Source organism: Peromyscus leucopus, chromosome 11 (genome assembly GCF_004664715.2).
Source record: "Peromyscus leucopus breed LL Stock chromosome 11, UCI_PerLeu_2.1, whole genome shotgun sequence".
NCBI lineage: Eukaryota > Metazoa > Chordata > Mammalia > Rodentia > Cricetidae > Peromyscus > Peromyscus leucopus.
The window spans coordinates 56035293-56053536 of record NC_051072.1 but is presented as its reverse complement, the minus strand read 5'-3'; the positions used below and the strand labels follow the sequence as shown (position 1 = coordinate 56053536).

The window sequence follows — 18244 nt, the reverse complement described above, 5'->3', positions numbered from 1 at the left end:
TTCTGACATAACTATTATTTAAAATGTTGGTCACTTAATTTTTCTGGTAAGAATTTTTCTGATGAGATATAATGTGGATTGTTTTCTTCTAATTAAATTTTTTAAAACTTTTTCTTTTTAAAATAGGATCTTGTGGTATATAAATATATATAGCCCAGGCTGGCCTTGAACTTGAGATCCTCCTGCCTCAGCCTTCTGAGTTCTGAGGTGACAGGTGTGTATATCATGCCCCTCTTCTCAAGTTTTGGCTATTTTTAACTTTGGTTAAAAAGCATGATTTAACAAATCATTATTGAACGTACTTGAAAAATATTCTGTGGATTTCATCTTGAGATTTGAAGATATATAAGCTTCCCTTCTTTCTCTCCAAAGGTTATAGACCGTTAGGAATGAACAGCTAGCTGTAAGGCAAACGTCTAAGTAGCCAGAAACGTGATAGACATGGTCTACTAGGTGAAAGTGGTACAGCCCTGAGGGGAAAGGGATCCTGGCAGTTGGGAGCCAAGGAATACCACAAAGTCCATTGCACAACAAACCTCACACAGAGATTTATTGGGAAAGACACAGGAGGGCGGCTGCCTCTGCTTGGGAGAGAAACAGCAGAGATCTGAGTGGGAGGCAGGCTTTATATAGGGTTTCTTGGGGCAGAGCTTTCCAGGGTGGCCTGGGGTTGGTGGGATTTTTATGGCCTGATCTTGGGCTTTTTTACTCTATAGGATGAAGCTTGGCTGCCTGGGTCTCAAGGGACTGGGTAATGACTCTTGAGGGTATCAGTTGAAGAGTGAAATGGGGAGGGAGTTTTCTGGGATTGGTTGGGGGAGGTTTTGAAATGGTAATGGAGGTGGGCATGGCTGAAAGGTAAGTGTGATGTCCTCTACTTATGCTAGAGAGAACTTGGGAAAAGGCTAGTGTTTGAAGTTTGAAGGTGGGACAGTGGTGAGGCAAGAAGATAGTAATTGGTGAACTGAGTGCTAACTTCTTTGATTCATGTGTAAGAAGTTCTGCTGTGGCCAGAGTGTGTAAACAAGGTGCTCATCCTTGGATAGCATGGTCTAATACTTGTCAAAATAAGTATGCGGTGGGCACTAAGGAAGACCCCAGTTGGTGACCCAGGACGCTGAGGGCATATCCCTCCTTTTCTGTAACAGAGAGAGAGAAGGGGTGAGTTAAGTCCAGAAGATGTAGGGCTTGGGCCTGGAGGAGGGCCTGTTGAAGCTTATGAAAGGGTTTGGTAATGGGCACAAGAAGGGCCTTGTGTGAGGGGCCAAGGGCTGCCTCATGTAAAGGGCAGGAAAGAAGAGAGAAAGAAGGATCGAAGAGTGTAAAAAGTCAGCCATCCCCAGGAAGGATAGAATTTTGTCCTTTGTGGTAGGGACCAAAAGCATTTGAATTAGCTGTTTCCTATCTAGCGTAATGACTTTGTAAGTTGGAGTAATAGCTAATCCCAGATAAGTAACCTGAGGAGTGGACAGCTGGACCTTAGAGGATGGGATCCTATATCCCTGGCTGGTCAGAAAGGTTAATAAGGTAGAGGTATCTGCCTGGCTAATTTGCAGGGATGGACTACAAAGGAGAAGATCATCTATGTATTGTATAAACTTGGATTTAGGAAGAGAGAAAGAAAGTCAGTCAGAAGGTAGAGCCTGCCCAGTAGATGTGGGATGTGGAACCTGTGGGGTAGGATGGTCCAAGTGAGTAAAAAGGTGATTGTCCATGTCAGTCCAAGTAAAGGCAAAGATATTTTGTGACTTGGGGTCCAGAGGAGTAGAAAGGAAAGCATCCTTGAGGTCTAGGATGGAGAAATGAGAGGTCCCCGAGGAGGAAAGTATAGGGTTGGGTACTATGGGGTGAAGGGGAACCACGGCTGAGTAGATAAGTCAGGGATCCTGAGCCAAGCAGTAGGTTCCATTGGGTTTTTAAACCACGAGTATGCTAGTAGTAAATGGAGAAGTGGGGTGCAGGAGGTTCTTTAAGAGGTCCAGGGATAAGAGCCTTAAGTCCCCTGAGATTTGGAGAGAGTGGGCATTGAGCCTGTGTGATATCATTGGTAGGGTTTTGCAGTTGGATGACAGGAGGGGAATGATGTTTGGCTACAGAATGATGTTTGGATTTGGGGTGTCCCATACTCAGGGATCCACCTGGGAGGCTGGGAAAGGGAACAAATGGTGTGTCGGCTTGTGTGGTTTGGAGGAGGAAGAGGAGGGTAGCAGCCAGTGAACCTGGAGCCAAGTGGATTGGGGAGTGAAGGGAATAGAGACTTCCACTTTGGCCAAGAGGTCCCTTCCCAGCAAGGGATGGGACAGGTTGGTACCACTAGGAAGGAGTGAGCAAGGGGAATTCTGCTAAAAATATAACTAAGTGGCAGGGTTTTATGAGATTGTTAAGGCTGCCCCCTACCCCAACAATAGGGAATTAGAAGGAGAGGTAGGTCCTCAAAATTCATCAGGACTGAGTAGGTAGCCCTAGTGTCCAGAAGGAAGGAGATGGGTCGCCCTGATATTGTGGTGACTACTGGAGACTCCCTCTCAGAAATGGCTGTGGTTGGGCCAAGGGAGACCAGGCCCCTCAGTCATCCATGGCCAGACCTAGGAGGTTGGCGGATGGCAATCTGAGCTTGATATCATCTTGCTGAGAGGGACATGGGAGCAGTTAACGAGCCAATGTTCTTCTTGATGGCACTTTGGACATGGTTGAGGAGGTTTATGAGGGCTTGGGCAAATCCAGGCTTAGTGACCCTCCTGACCACACCTGAGGCATAGCGAGCCTGGACAGTTGCTGTGACTAGCCAAAAGGCCTTAGCTAGCATCAAGGATTTTGTTTCCAGACTTTTTTCATCTCTCCCATGGTACACTTTGAAAGCCATTGCTAAGACTTCTGCCTGGGGAGTCAGGGGCTCCCTCTCTAGATGCTACAGTTTGGCCCTCATGTCAGGGAAACTGGGAGAAGAAGTAGAACTTTAAGGGCAGACTTACAGAGACAGGCTAGGGGGCAAGTTGTCTGGACTCCATCTGCATGTGCTCTAGCCTGATCTCTAGCCTATGCTCTTCAGGAAGATTGTTGGTGAGAACCATATAAACATGGAAGGTGAGGTTGTAGATTGGGTAAAATACTGGAATTTTTAATAAAGGTGGAACAGTTAGCAATGTAGGACCCTAATCTCTTTTCTGTTTGAGAGAGTTAATCTAATGAGAAGGAACAGGTACCCTGAACAAGTGATCCACCTAGGCAGCTCCTGCAAAGGGAGAAACGTGGCCAGTTTAGTCCAGGTAGGAGGAGGTGAAGGGGGTCCCAGAGTGGAGCAGGAGGACTAGAGGCTGCTGGTGGACCAAAACTAGGTAGTGCCAGGGAGAAGTGACTCAGATGACCTGCCACTAAGGAGGGAGGAAGGGAGACTGAAGAGGTTGAGAGGGAGAGAAGTGACTGGGTTGAGACTGGAAGGGGTTAGCGCCATCGGAAATAACGGAGGAATCATCTAGTTTGGGCTTTGTAGCTAGGAGTTGTTTTTTCCTTGGTTGCCTTATACCATGTGGTCACTTTTGATCAAGATGGGAGTGAATTCCCATGGCAAAATCTATCCTTTCCAACCCTAGCAAAGATGGCTGTCAGCCATGTGGTTGCCTCCATCCCTGTGTGGGAACAGCAGCTAAGATGAGGGCAAGCCACAGGTTTGCTTTAAGATTACCTGTCTATAGATCTTTAACTACCAAGTTTCAAGTTAACCTTTTTGTTACAGATTTTACAGATTTTTAATCATACCCAGTATGCTTGCAAATCTTGAGGTACAGAAAATTAACACAATAGTCTTACAAATCTTGAGATAAGAGATTTTTTTTTTTTTGGTTTTTCGAGACAGGGTTTCTCTGTGTAGCTTTGCGCCTTTCCTGGAACTCACTTGGTAGCCCAGACTGGCCTCGAACTCACAGAGATCCTCCTGGCTCTGCCTCCCAAGTGCTGGGATTAAAGGCGTGTGCCACCACCGCCCGGCTCGAGATAAGAGATATTTTAAAGTTTTAGAAAGTTAAACCGTAACCAAGAGTGTGAGATGGGTAGCAGTAGTTCCCCCTTGGGAATAGTCTGTCCCTTTATTTTGTTGTGTTCTCCTTTCTCTGTTACATAGTCAGGTGGTTTGCCTGATGCAGGATGAAGATTTTAGAGGAAACCTTTAAACAAGCATGCTTGGGTCTAGAGGAGAGGGCTGAATTCATAGGTAAAGTGTCTGCTGTATAAACATGAGGACCTGAGGTCAGATCCCTAGCACCCATGTGAAAGTTCTAGGTGTGGTTAGCTTATGAGTATAACCCCAACACTAAGGGTCAGGCGTGGGGCAGAGACAGGGATCCTGGCTCTGACCATCCAGTCTGTCCAGTTATTGAGCATCAGATTCATTGAGATTTTATCTCAAAAAATAAGTTGGAGAAAGAAAAAGATTCTAGATTTTGACCTCTGGACTCCACACACATGAACTCACAAATGCATGTGTACTTGCATATATACATGGAGGAGAACATCAAACTTGACCCTTCCTACCAAAAATGCTAACAACAAAATTTTTAGCTTTTAAAAAAGAAAATCCGGTATTTTCCTTTTCTATAGTTAACACTTTAGAATATTGCTCCAGTGATCAATGTTTGTAGATTTTTTTAAAAACTACTTCTCTTTTGTTTTTAATTATGTGTCTATGTGTGGGTATGTGAACAGTGCAGGTGCTGTGGAGACCAGAAGAGGGTGTTGGATCCTCTGGAGCTGGAGTTGCAGGCTGTTAGGAGCTGCCCTATGTGGGTGCTGGGGTCTGAACTCAAGTCCTCAGGAAGAGCAGTATGTGCTCTTAACCACTGAGCTATCTTTTCATCTTTAATTCTATAAGTTCCTAATTTTCTGCAATTTACATGTATTGTTTCCTATAATGCATTTTTATACCTTTGATGAAGTTAAAAATGTGTTTATGTTTTTTATCCTCTTTGAGATCATGCATAATTGAATGTATTCTTGCCTTACCAAGTTGCAAACATTTGCGTATTACAACAGATTTCAATGGCTACTGTTTTTACTGTGAGTCATACCAGAATTTAGCATTTCCTTACTTTTAGCTATTTTTTTTCACTCAGATGTTCCAATGAATGTCTTTATAGATACTACTATATACTACATACTAAAATTTTATTTCAAAAACAAAAAACTTTAAAGCCTTTTAAATAGTATAGACTTGACCCTTAGAAGGACTTGATGTCTGTCTGTCTTTCCTTCCTTTCACTCCCATCCCCACCCCACCTCCGGCCCTGTGTGTGTGTGTGTGTGTGTGTGTGTGTGTGTGTGTGTGTGTGTGTGTGTGTGTGTGTGTGTGTGTGTCTCTCTCTCTCTCTCTCTCTCTCTCTCCTCTCCCCCCTCCCTCCCTCCCTCCCTCCCTCCCTCCCTCCTTCCCTCCCTCCCTTCCTCCCTCCCTCCCTCTCTCTCTCTCTCTTTCTCTCACTCTCTCTCTCTCTCTCTCCCTCTCTCCCTCCCTCCCTCCCTCCCTCCCTCCCTCCCTCCCTCCCTCTCTCTCTCTCTCTCTCTCTCTCTCTCTCTCTCTCTCTCTCTCTCTTTCTCTCTCTTTCTCTCTCAGGTAGGGTCTCAATGTGTAGCCCTGGTTTCCTGGAACTCTCTTTGTGTCCTTTTTCAAGGACAGCATGTTCTTAAGTTGGTTTTAATAATATACTACTTTTAAACTGCATTAGAATATTGTGAGTGGGGAAACATTGGTAGATACTCACATGATCTTTTCTCCTTCAGCTGGCTACATTGAGAGACCTCAGCTGATTCGTGCAAAAGTGCCAATTGTGAAGTTCAGGGATAAAGTCAGGTAAATAATTACCAATCTCTCTTTTTTCAGGTGCTTTAGATTAACCTTGGATAGTCATCTAATGTGGATAGCCAAGAAATCAGGTTATAGCTCAGCAGCTTATCTTCAAGGTTTTAGAAATAATTTTCTTTTTCCTATTTTTATTTTTTTGAGACAGTCTCATGAATCAGGCTGGCTGTGAATTTGTCATATAGCTGCGGACAGCTTTGAATTTTGGAATCTTTTGCTTCTACTTCTTGAGTGCTGGGATTGTACTTGGGTGCCACTATACCCACCGTCTTTTAAATTATTTTTTTTTTAATAATCTGAGCAGTCTTCATGCTTAACTGAATTGATCTACTCTACTTCAATTTTGAGAATTTGAGACTATCCAGTTTAAAAAGTGTTTGGGTTTTAAAATGATTTTCTTGTAGCCCACCATGATGGCACATACTTGCATGTTGATTTCTCTGAGTTCGAGCCCAGCTTGGTCTATATCAGTGGTTCTTAGTCTTCCTAATGCTGCAACCCTTTAATACAATTCCTTATGTTGTGGTGACCTCCAACTATAACATTATTTTTGTTGCTACTTCATAACTGTAATTTTGCTACTGTTATGAATCATATTGTAATTATCTGATATGCAGATGGTCTTAGGTGACCACAAAGGGGTCTCGACTTATAGGTTGAGAATCTCTTGTCTTTACAATGAGATCCAGGCCTTGTTTAAAATAGTGAGGACCTTGTTTAAGAGATCTTATGTCTTTAGGACAAGTAATTCTTTCCCCAAAACATATCTTCTTTGATAAAATTCAGTGTGTATTTATATTCAGAGAGTTTGTTCTAACTTTAAGTATTATTAAACAAATTGTATTTCACTTAGAGAAAGATATAAAGAGTATAGGGAATAATATAGACAAAAGCGATAACAATTATTCAATTTCAAAATTTTAATTTTTCTTTATATTCTCCTAGCCTGGGTTCTGATGCCTTTTCTTTTCTTTTCTTTTCTTTTTTTTTTTTTTTTTTTTGGTGTGACTTTTCGAGACAGACTTTCTCTGTGTAGTTTTGGTACCTGTCTTAGATTTCTCTCTGTAGACCAGGCTGACCTCGAACTCACAAAGATCCTCCTGGTTCTGCCTCCCAAGTGCTGGGATTAAAGGCGTGCGCCACCACTGCCCGGCATGGGTTCTGATTTCTTAAGGATATTGTGTTAGAAGCTCTTATATAATATTTGAATACAAGAATGGTACAATCAAGTGTTATAATTGTGGCCCTAGGAGTTGGAGGCTGCAGGACAATGAGTTCAAGTACAGTGTGGGCTTCTAGTGAGTGTCTGTCTCAAAACAAATGAGCAGAGAGTAGAAATAAGAAAAGTTAAGTGTAGACTGAGATTTGATTTGTTAAAAAGATTTATAAATGTTTTCTAAACATAGGATTGTGATAAAGCAGGTTTATTTTTCTAGCTGTTTATAGTGGCAACACTGAAGTTATATGCATGTGCTTATACAGAACTGAGCTTTCTTATTTATAAATTTTACATTTAAGAATTTTTTTCTTTCTAAAATTTTGTCTTTCTGTATTGTTCAAGGCGTGGCAAAAATTTGGGGCTAGTTTAATACCTGTGTTCCCAAGTGAGGTTGAATAAGGTGACATTCTGTCTTCTTGTTTTAGCTTTCTCATGTGCAGACAAATGCCCTTTGTCATAGTCTAGCTAGCACTTTTTCACTGTTTAGAATGGTCTTAAACTGAACTTTGTAGTAGTTCATAAGTGTGAGAAACCTGTGATATGTCCTGTGGAGGAAACATGATAAATGGGTATTCAATTCATATTTTTAATTTTTGTTGTTGTTTTTGTTGTTTGTTTTTTCAAGACTAGGTTTCTCTGTGTAGCTTTGGAGCCTATCCTGAAACTTGCTTTGTAGACCAGGCTGGCCTCAAACTCAAAGAGATCATCAGCACCTGCATTTTTCCAGCCATTTTAGAGGGAATATGATATATAGATACAGCTCTTGTTTTTTTAGCTTGCATTTTGTTTGTATTGTTTGAAAGTAGGTAAAACTGCTTTGAGAAGATCTTAGTGGGATGGTCTATATCTTCTACACTTTGGTCATGTGAATTTATTTATTTAGAAAACATTACAACATTTAAAACTTCATTTGGAGTAATTAGAAACATCAGTATATTATGGATCTTTCAAATAGTAATCTTAGTTTATATTTTTAAAATATACCAAATAACTTTAAGTGATATATTGTATATATATTCTTCCTTCTTTAGTGACTCATTTTAAAAACAGTCTATGGCTTTCAGTCCATGTTGCATCAGTGGATGGATTGGAATCACTTTAGTTAATATAAAGAGTGGATTTTTGTACTTGTGCTAAAGTGTGTTTTCCTTTATTCTTTTAAATAGTTGTGTGGAATTTGACTTAAATGTAAACAATACCGTTGGAATTAGAAACACATTCCTTCTCAGAACTTATGCCTACCGTAAGTTTTTGTTTGTTTCTAAATAACCATCATCTTCTGTTTTTCCTGTATTCTCTATGGCCTTTTAACTGTGTTTACAGTAAATAGCAATACCCCATTACTTGTGTTTAGTTATATAGTATCTTATTTCTTTTGATAATGTTACTATAGTAAAATCATATGCTACTGTAGTTATAGATGATTCAGTGTTTTTAAGTGAATGATGGTTTACAAGTAACTAAGGTAAGCTTAGAAGTAACACATTGAGAGTGAGCTCTTCCTTTAGTATGGAGAGAAGCAGTGCCTCTTACTGGCATAGAACTAGGAAATTATACATTCTCAGAGAAACTGTGATGTCCTTTTTAAGTGTTCATTTTACTTGCAGTGGAAAATCGAGTTCGTCCGTTAGTGCTGGTGATTAAGAAGTGGGCAAGTCACCATGATATAAACGATGCCAGTCGCGGTACTTTAAGCAGCTACAGTCTTGTACTGATGGTTTTGCACTACTTACAAAGTAAGTATTATGGGAGTTTTTCACTTTTTAAAACAGAAATTCAGATAAACCTCACTGCAGTATCTTTTGCTCATCTCCAGTTTGTGTTGTTTTAAAAAGTTCTCTTTCTAAGGCCTATACAACTTTTTAATCCTGTTCTGTTGCCTTGAACTAATATTGTAGAAGTTTTTTTCTCTGAAAAACATTGTGAAGAAGTTTTAATGTGCTTTTATCTTTTGATAGTTTTGTTATGTACTTTTATATTTAAAGAACTTTCACCACTGTATTGCTGATCCATTGTCTTGCAACAGATGAGTGCTCAGAAAGACTATTTTTTTATTTGAGACATGAGGGGGAAAGGTATTTCCAATGTGTCACCAGCACTGAAGGGAAAAGTATCCTGGCAGTTGGGAGCTAAGAAACACCACAAAGTCACAACACGAGATTTATTGGGAAAAACACAGGAGAGTGGCTGCCTCTGCTTGGGGAGCAAGGGGTAGATTTTATATAGGGCTTTTTGGGGGTGGAGTTTTCCAGGGTGGTCTGGGATTGCTGGGATTTTGTGGCCTGATCTTGGGCTTTTACTCTGTAGGGCGGACCTTATGGCCTGGTGGTTGGAAGTCCTCAGGGGTGGGGCTTGAGTGGCTTACAAGACAGAAATTAAATGATATTCTTGTTGGGCAAGAAGTTTATAATCAATCCCCTTTGGCCCCTTCTCCTCAATTAGGTTTTATGTTTGCTGGGTTATTCTGTCAGCTGACAGACGTGAGTGAGGGTAGCCTGGCTGAGACATCTGTCACCCTGTTGTTGCTGGTTCCTTTGGATAATGTGGCTGGCTACCCTCTCTTCACATGCTTCTTCGTGTGTACCCATTTAGAACTGCACAGTCTGAGAAGATGACTTTCTCAGAAAGAGGAGGACCAATCTTGGCTCAAGGATATACAAAAAACTCTGGTCCCCCGATGAACCTCAAAATTAGCTCTCAAATTCCAAATTGGTCTCTAGATTTTAATTCAGTTTAGTTCAAACAATTATCATTGTTTTTGAGGTCATTTTGATAAAGCCATACATTTGTTCTATGCTTAGTGGCAAATTATAATGTGACCACTTGTAATATTTGCCCTTTCATAATGTGGCTCTGAGAACTTACAGTAGTGAAGTTTCCCCAGAAATATAGTGCAGACTGATGAGCTCTGGATGGAACCTTTACTTTTGTATTTAATGTTTTGTATATACAGTCCAATAAATAACTTATTCTACATATTTTACTCAGCTAGATGCTAAGAGAAGAGAAAACTGAAGATTTATAGTTATCCCAACTAAGAGCCTGAGATATTTAATTGCTGAGTAGCACACTTAATTATAAATAACTTCATTAACTATGTGTGGTGATACATTCCTGTAATTCTAGCACTTTGGTGGTTTAGATAAGAAGGTTGTGAGCCTGGGCTTTATAGCCAGATCCTGTCTGAAAAATAAAAACAAATGAATAGCACCATAAGCATTATTAATGACTGTTATGGCTGATGGGTTACTAACAGAAGGCTACCTTTTACCCCTACTGTAAGTTACCTGTGTGAGGGGAGATACTGGTGGATCACTGTCCCTATCATGTGGTCTTTTTTGGTTTGTTTGAGACAGGGATTTTCTGTGTAGCTTTGATGCCTATCCTACATCTCTCTATGTAGACCAGGCTGGCCTCGAACTCACAGAGATCCGCCTGGCTCTGCCTCCCGAGTGCTGGGATTAAAGGTGTGCAGTACCACTGCCCCGCATACTATCATGTGGTCTTAACCAACGAGGCCAGAATAGTGATTTAGAAAAAGCTTTAGTGTGTCGTTTGGTGCTTTCTGCATGTAGATTCTGAAAGACATAACAGAGTTCATATATTTTGACTCCAGTTTTTTTCCCAGAGATTTATTCTAAGACAGTGATCAACAGATTTATATATAAAAATATTTTCATAGTGTTTATTGAAATAATAAAAGAAGAAATCTGAGCTTTCAAGAATGGAATGGTTAAATTAAGTATGATATATCATAATATGAAAACTATATAGTCACCAGCAGGTTTTTTATATTTTTTAAAGATACATATATACTCTTGAATATTGTCTTATACAACATAATATCAATAATTTTGTTTAAAGAATAACTACGTTTGTTTATATATTCATATGTGTGGAAATACTGAGAAGGGATGAGTCAAAATTTTGCCAATTTTTAATAGAAAATTAGAACTTTTATCTAATATTTATTATATAATAATATTAGGTGTTTTATATATAGTCCTCTTCATTTGAACATAGAATTCTAAAGAATTTTTTTCAAGTTATAGAAAGACTTAAAATTGTTTAAGTACACCAAACATTTCTAGACGAGTCGTCAGGACTTGATGCTGTCCTCTCCCTTGTTAAAGCGAGTGTCTTAAGCTAATTATAAATTGTGTTTCTTGCTGGTCTGTCCTGGTTATATGTTGATTTGATGATTGGTTTGCCCTTTTAAAATGATGTGGAATGTGATTTGTGTCGTTTTAATCTATTCTATATATCATTGTCACTAATAATTTTTCCCAGTTTTCCAGTTGTATCAGCTCATAGATAAGCTTTTCGGGACTGCTGTTATCCTTTGTATCACAGTTCATTTTTATTAAGAATTCAAAGGATTTCTTATGTATTCTATAAAGAATAATACAGAAATTATAATAGAGGATATTATAAATTCAACTCTGGAGGCAGAGTTGAATCATTTTAATTTTGGTAGTAATTCAAAAATTATATTTACTGTCTAACATGCATCTCTGATATATTTCATGTCTGTTTCTCTGATAGATGTAAAGGTATCTCTGATACATGCCCTGTTCCTATCCTTACTGGTCACTTTAAGATTTTAATTGGTTGACTGCTTTATTAGAAAATGTAATTTAAGTGGAGGAACTTTAGGGTGATTTGTAAAACAAATTGAAAATTCATCAAGCATTAATATTTTATCAAAATAGTGAAATTATTTTAAGATTTGGTTTCTTACTGAAGTGGTTTGTGTTTACTGACACTATTATCAGCTCTTTGTAGGTAAAAACCACTTATATGATATGTAACTCTATTGACCAACTTAAGCTAATCCACTACTGCCCCCCCCCAAAAAATTACTCTTGAGATAGGTAGTTGTTTTCCTTGTTGTTATCACTTTATTGGGAGGGAAAATGGCCTGCAAGAGACTGAAGTGGTTCAGCCTTTGGCACAGAGGACCAGTTTTTATGATATTGATGATATCATTTCATCTCTTTGGCCTTCATATTCTTATCTGTAACATAAGTTGTTGGATAAATGATTATTATTTAACTTTCTAAGTGTTTTAATACATATTTTTTTGCCATGAAGGAAACAGTAGTTCTGAATATTGAAAGATTAAAAGGCCATAGCATTTCTTATGATATATGTTAGTAGTCAGTAACAGTTGTTTCAGTACATGATTGATCAAAGTGTAAGAGGAAAAATACTGAGAATAGATTCCAAAGACAGTCTAAGAGTAAGAGTTACTGAGGTAAAATTATCAGTTGGGTTGAAATAAGAATATTTATGATCAGCTAGCATGTTCCTGGGGCAGAACTTCTCAACATCCATTTTTAAATTGTTCTGCATTTTCAGAAAGCAAATTACATAACTTCCAACATACAGTGACACAGAATATATACATTACATTCCAAAAGGGAGGAATGGGGGCCTAGTGAGGAAATCCTGGACCAAAGCAAGACGGAACCCAACAGGGCAAACTCCAAACGCTGATGCTGTGTCTACTGTCAAAAGGATTAGATGCTTCTGTCCTTCTCTCTTTGCTGCCTGACACATACATCTCTCTCTCGGGCTCGTTATATTCCTTATGTGCACCTCTTCTTGCCGATGTCTCTTGATTCTGGTGTTTCCAACATCTTGGGGTCTCCAATGCAATCCTGTCTTCCCTTTGATAGCTTTGTGAGTGGCCTCTCCAGGTTTCCATGCAGAGACTCCCTGGGACATGCTTGGGCTGAACGGCTGAGCTTAGCTGCTCTTTACTCATGCATCCTGATTCTAAAGCCAGAACCACGTGGACAACACTGCCAAGTTTGACTGCCTGCTTGAGATGGAGCCAGGCTCCCTTGAATCACAGTTGCAGTTTTCCTTTGTTGTTAATTTTTAGGAGCAGAAAATTTCTTAGGTCTTTCCTTTTTGTTAGTTGTACGCTTAGCTGGTTGGGGTCTTCCCTGAGGGCATGCTTCCCTTTATTCTATTCCATATCAAGCTTCTCTTCGATCTTTTCATCTCTTTCAACATAGCCTTAGCTCCAACATTAACTTTTCTGGTGCTCATTTTCCCCTCCAGCTGTATATTTTGTATTTCTTTTTGCTCCAAATATTCTTTTTCATTATAGAACTGCATAAGAGTGATAATTGATAACCATATCACAGAATCAATATTAGGCTGTTTTGAAATCTCTGCCAAAGGAATTAGTCTGTTACTTTTCTATTTAGCCTCAAGAGAAATCCATATGATAAGAAACAGCAGCTACATTCTCTGCCAAAACATCACAATGGTCTCTAGCCTAGTTGCTAATACTGTTCAGGCCTGAAACCTCCTGGGCCTTCACAGTCAGCATAGCTCTCAGTACTACTGTCCTGAGATCCTGTTAGGACGGTCCGTTAAAATCTACTTAGAGCATTAAACTCCTTTCCTGGATCTAAGTCCCAAATCCATATTCCTCAAAAAAGTATGGTCAGGTCTGTCACATCAGTAGCCCACTCCCTGGTACCAACTTGTGTCTTAGTTACTTTTCTGTTGCTATGACAAAAGACCGTAGCCAAGGTAACTTAGAAAAGAAAGCAGCTAACTGGGCTTATGGCTTCAGAGGGTTAGAGTCCATGATAGTGGAGCAAAGGCATGGCAGCAAGAGTGCACAAAGCCCACCCCTGTGACACACCTCCTCCAACAAGAGCGAGTTTCCAAATCCTTCCCAAACAGTTCCAGCAAGTGGGGACCTAGTCCAACATACAAGTCTTTGGAGACCATTGTCACTCCAACCACCATAATGTATTTGCTTCCAAACCTTCCCAATTTCTTAACTTTTAAAGTTCTTTTATTTGTTGAATGACTCTAAATACCAGTGGTTGGTATTTTTCTTTCCTGTCATTCCAAATAATGATTATAGAACGTGATAAAAGTCTCTGTGAATTTGTTGTCTTCATCTCTTGTTTTCTAATAATTTTAACTTATGAAGAATTTAATGGAAGGAATTTTAAGTAAACTAATTCCTGGTAAGAGAGTAACTATTTTACTTCTGAATTATAATGAGACTTATTAGAAAGCATTAAAAGTGTTGTAAAAAAAAATAGAGATATTTATAATTAAAGTGTCTGGGCTTGAATTTACATGGAGGGTCTTGTAAAATTATAAATGTCTGAATGCCTCTGGGGAAAGTATATGTGACTATGTATATATCATTATGCATAAGGGTGATTTTGGTAAGTAGTAAATTAAATATTTCTCTTTATAGTCCCATTCATACTCTGCACATGTTCATATTGCAAAATTTTATTTCACTGCAATTTTCAAGTTAGGAATGAAGCATACAAAAAGCGAGTTTAAATATATCATCCTACTCTATACTACATTTTAGAAATAAGAGTTGGAGGCCATATAAGTTAGTTGTAATGCTTAATTACATATTTGTAAATGTAGTACAGAGGTCATTTAAATTTTTTTTCTAGATAGGAAAGTATTAGGTATTCTTTGTTACTGAGCTTAAATTATATATAAACCCTATTCTTAAGTACAAACTTTATCGTATACTGCTGTGGTCATTAATATGAAAGACATCTTGGAATTATAGCACTGGTATTTTATCATACTCCACATAATTTAGAGTTATGCTGTGAATAACAGGTATCTTGTCTTTTGCATTACATTCGTAATGATGTGAGATTGTTTATGCATTTATTGAGATTAGGTGTGCTTAAAAATTCATTACATTGTGAATTTCCTGAGGATGTTGCTCTGTTGGTAGAGTGTTTTCCTAGCATGCATGAAGCCATAGGCTTTATTCCTAGTACGCCAGAACAGGGGCGTGTTGGTGTACTTTTTGATCCTAATACTTGGGATTTAGAGGCCTGAACACCCAAAATTCAAGGTCCTCCTCAGCTAAAGAGTGAGTTTGAGACCAGCCTGGTTTATGTGAGACCTTACCTAAAAGAAAGAAAAGAAATTTAATTTCCAATGAGAGTAACAGGATAATGATTCCTCTGTGATGTATTTTATTTATATTTCTAGGATGGCTGTGCAAATCTCCTGATTTAGATTTCTAATCTTTATTGAGGTGTTCTTAAAGCAATGTTATGAAGTTGAAAGTGACTTTGGTTTTGATTTTTAAATAGCTCAATTTTCTTATAATTTTTGTATTGCTTGTTAATAGGAATTAAATAATGAAGGGACAGTAAGTAATGATGATAGTGTTCTCTGTGATAGAGGAACATTGGACTGATGGTATAGGAACGCTGAACTCACTCTCAAAATTAGATGTCGTGGGAGTTCATCTTAATGTCCATTCCAGATCTGTCTGAGAATTCGTTTTGCCTATTTTGTTTGTGTTCGATGTTTAACTGAATGACTTGTGTACCATTATTGGTAGACTTCCTACTCTAAAACCTTGTAGGAAACATTGATTTACATAGGAAGATACATAGTTTTTTCACAAAACCTTAGATTGTCAATTTAAATGAATTAAAAAATTTAGGAACTGTATTTCATGAACTACATGAAAATTTAAATTTTAGTCTCAACCCTTGTGGTCTCATACCTGAGGTGTAGCTGACAAAACTTTGCATTGTAATATGAATCATGTGAATCACAGAAGCTTTGAACTTTTTCTTTTTATAGCCCTACCTGAACCCATCCTTCCATCCCTCCAAAAAATTTACCCAGTAAGTGTTTCTTATAAATTATTATAATACATATTATGTCAATTATATATAGAATTATTATATGCAGTATTAACGTGAATATTAAAGTTATAAAGCTAAATACATTATAACATTTTCTATATAAACTGAAGCATTGGCCTCTAGAACATTTAAATATTTTGTTCACTTTTTCAGAAAGTTCTGGTACTTTTTGATTATTGATATATAGTCTGGTCAGTTATGTTGATGTTTGAATTTCTCTTGCATGATATGCATGATTATCACTAATATGTATCACATATTCTCAGTTGATCAAGGCCCATTTGACTTTACTCTAGTTTTCTTCATACTATTTTTTATAATTTTACAGCATTCGTGTTTAGTTAATACTTCAGAAAAATTTCATCTTAGTGTATTTGTATTTTGAAAAGAGGGGAAAATTAAGTTGAACAATTGGATAATCTTTTCACATTTTGCATCAATTTGTTAAGCAGTTAACCAAAAGGTAACAGTAGTCCACTGTCTTGTTTGTATAATGTTAAGAATTCTGATGAAATTGATGGCAAATGAAGTGTACCGCCTAGCAGAGACTTAGTATGTGAGAGAAACCCAGATGAAGCAATGTGCATAGTCATAATGTATAAGCATTCTGATGCTTTTCACTGTTCTCATAGTCTTCCTCCACAATGTTTCTTTACTCTGTTGTCATCATTGTTCATAATTTGCTTTAAAATAATAGTTCAGCTGCTTCTTTAGAGTGTTTGGCCAACCTTCTGTAACTATTTACAAAGTATACAAAAATATAAACGAAACATAATGTTGGTCTGTTTCATACATGTTAGTTTTATGCATACATACAGACATGCATGCATACACACACACACACGCACACACACACACACACACACACACACACACACACACATATATAGTGCAAAGATTAATGGGCATATTACAAAGGGGAAATATACTGTGCAGCTTGTATGTTGGGTTTTCAAAGAAATTATTTGTTGTACACAAACTACAACAAATATGCTTGACATGCAACATCAGTTTAATTGAACCTATGATAATTGAGCTAAACTGGTATCCTTGTATTTCAATATTAGTTGTTGTGATGCATACATTGTGGGGTATGCTCCCTAATAAAGGTATGTGGGGTGGGCTCCCTAATAAAGGTTTCACAAATAGTGTAGTGGGGTCTCCCAGGATCCTGTGGGTCATCTGCTAGAACAGACTATAATAAAAACCTCTGGCCTTTGGCCATTTTCTTTTTTCAAACAAATTTCTCCCGTTGTGAAGAATTATTCTCATGGGCTTTTAATGTAGTTAGGAATCAGTCTTTATGCTCTTAAATATGAAAAATGAAAATATCAAGTATAGAACAAAAGTAGCTTATTTAACCTTTTGTCATTCTTTTTTAAATAGTAGCAATAGTTTCTTTTTATTTTAATATACTTTAGGGAATATACAAATCTGAGCATTCCCACCATTTCTGGGGAACAGCAGGAAGCTCCAATTACATGAATTTAATGTTTTGTGATGGCTAAGAACAGCAGTCAGCACCAGACTTGAACAGTTAGCCACAGCACAAGCATCCTTCAGAATGAAATGTCATAATAGCAAGACAGGTAAACCGGCTTAACAAGTGACACTGCTTGGGAAGTGACTCCTTCGTGATTGTTGAGTATTTTCTTCCTTCCACCATACTCTATACTTTAGCTCACACTGAATGGTCTGGAATAATGTTTATGTGTTATTTTATTGTTTCAGCTTCTTTTTTAATAAGGCCCAGTTTTTGATGTAAAAAGAGTGACATGTTTCATCATACAAAGAATCCATTACTTAAAATCTAAAAGTCTCTTAGTTGTGGTGGCACACACCTGTGATCCAGTATTTGGGAGACTAAGCCAGGAGGATTATGAGTTTGAGGTTGGCCTAAGCTATATATATATATTGCAAGATCCTGTCTCAAAAGACAAAAACTATCTTTTATTATATATTGAATGTACATCTGTGGAAATCTCACTTGCAGTCCTGTGCTATGTAAAGTCCTTTGTACTAATAAGAGAGAAACATCAGGTCAGTGTACTGTGCTTGGGGGTGCAAGAGTCAGTAAACACCCTGGTTTTGACGTCTGTGTTTCATTTTTCTAATTGTTTGACTTTTCCCTCATACTGGAGTCTTGATTTCTGGTCACATTCACTTTTTGTGGCTCTGTACTCCATTCTTCTTTTGCTAATAGTTCTATTTCTGTGACTGTGTTGGGTAATAAACTTAATATTTAGTCTCACCGCCTTAAATGATACTAAGTGCTTGGTAGGGAAAGAATACATAGGTAATCCATCCAGTATGTGGGAGACAGAGGCAAGAGGAAGCAAGTTGGGCCAGACTGAAATAAAAGACAAAAACTAATTGTAAAATCCCCTAGATTAGGAGTGGCTTAATTTGCATTCAGGTGGGGTTAGGTTGCCATCTTAACTGTTTAAATTACACTATTCTGTTTGCTGTAAGATTTGTGTGTGTGTTCCTAAGAAC

General features: G+C 38.1%; 1 protein-coding gene across 9 annotated transcripts in view; it reads left to right on the top strand.

The window, feature by feature from the left end:
- Positions 1-18244, top strand: part of Tent2 (terminal nucleotidyltransferase 2) — a 55421-nt gene that overhangs the window by 24329 nt on the left and 12848 nt on the right. For 8 of the 9 annotated variants that reach the window (XR_005092443.1, XR_005092441.1, XR_005092442.1 and 5 more), the window contains exons 8-11: positions 5767-5836; positions 8231-8307; positions 8672-8800; positions 15684-15727. Coding sequence is in view for 4 of the 9 variants with exons in the window: in XM_028892852.2 (XP_028748685.1) it covers positions 5767-5836; positions 8231-8307; positions 8672-8800; positions 15684-15727 (320 nt within the window). In the remaining 5 variants the exon portion in view is untranslated. Of the gene's footprint in view, positions 1-5766; positions 5837-8230; positions 8308-8671; positions 8801-15683; positions 15728-17169; positions 17338-18244 lie in introns of all 9 variants that reach the window. The other variant, XR_005092444.1, reaches the window with a different exon arrangement.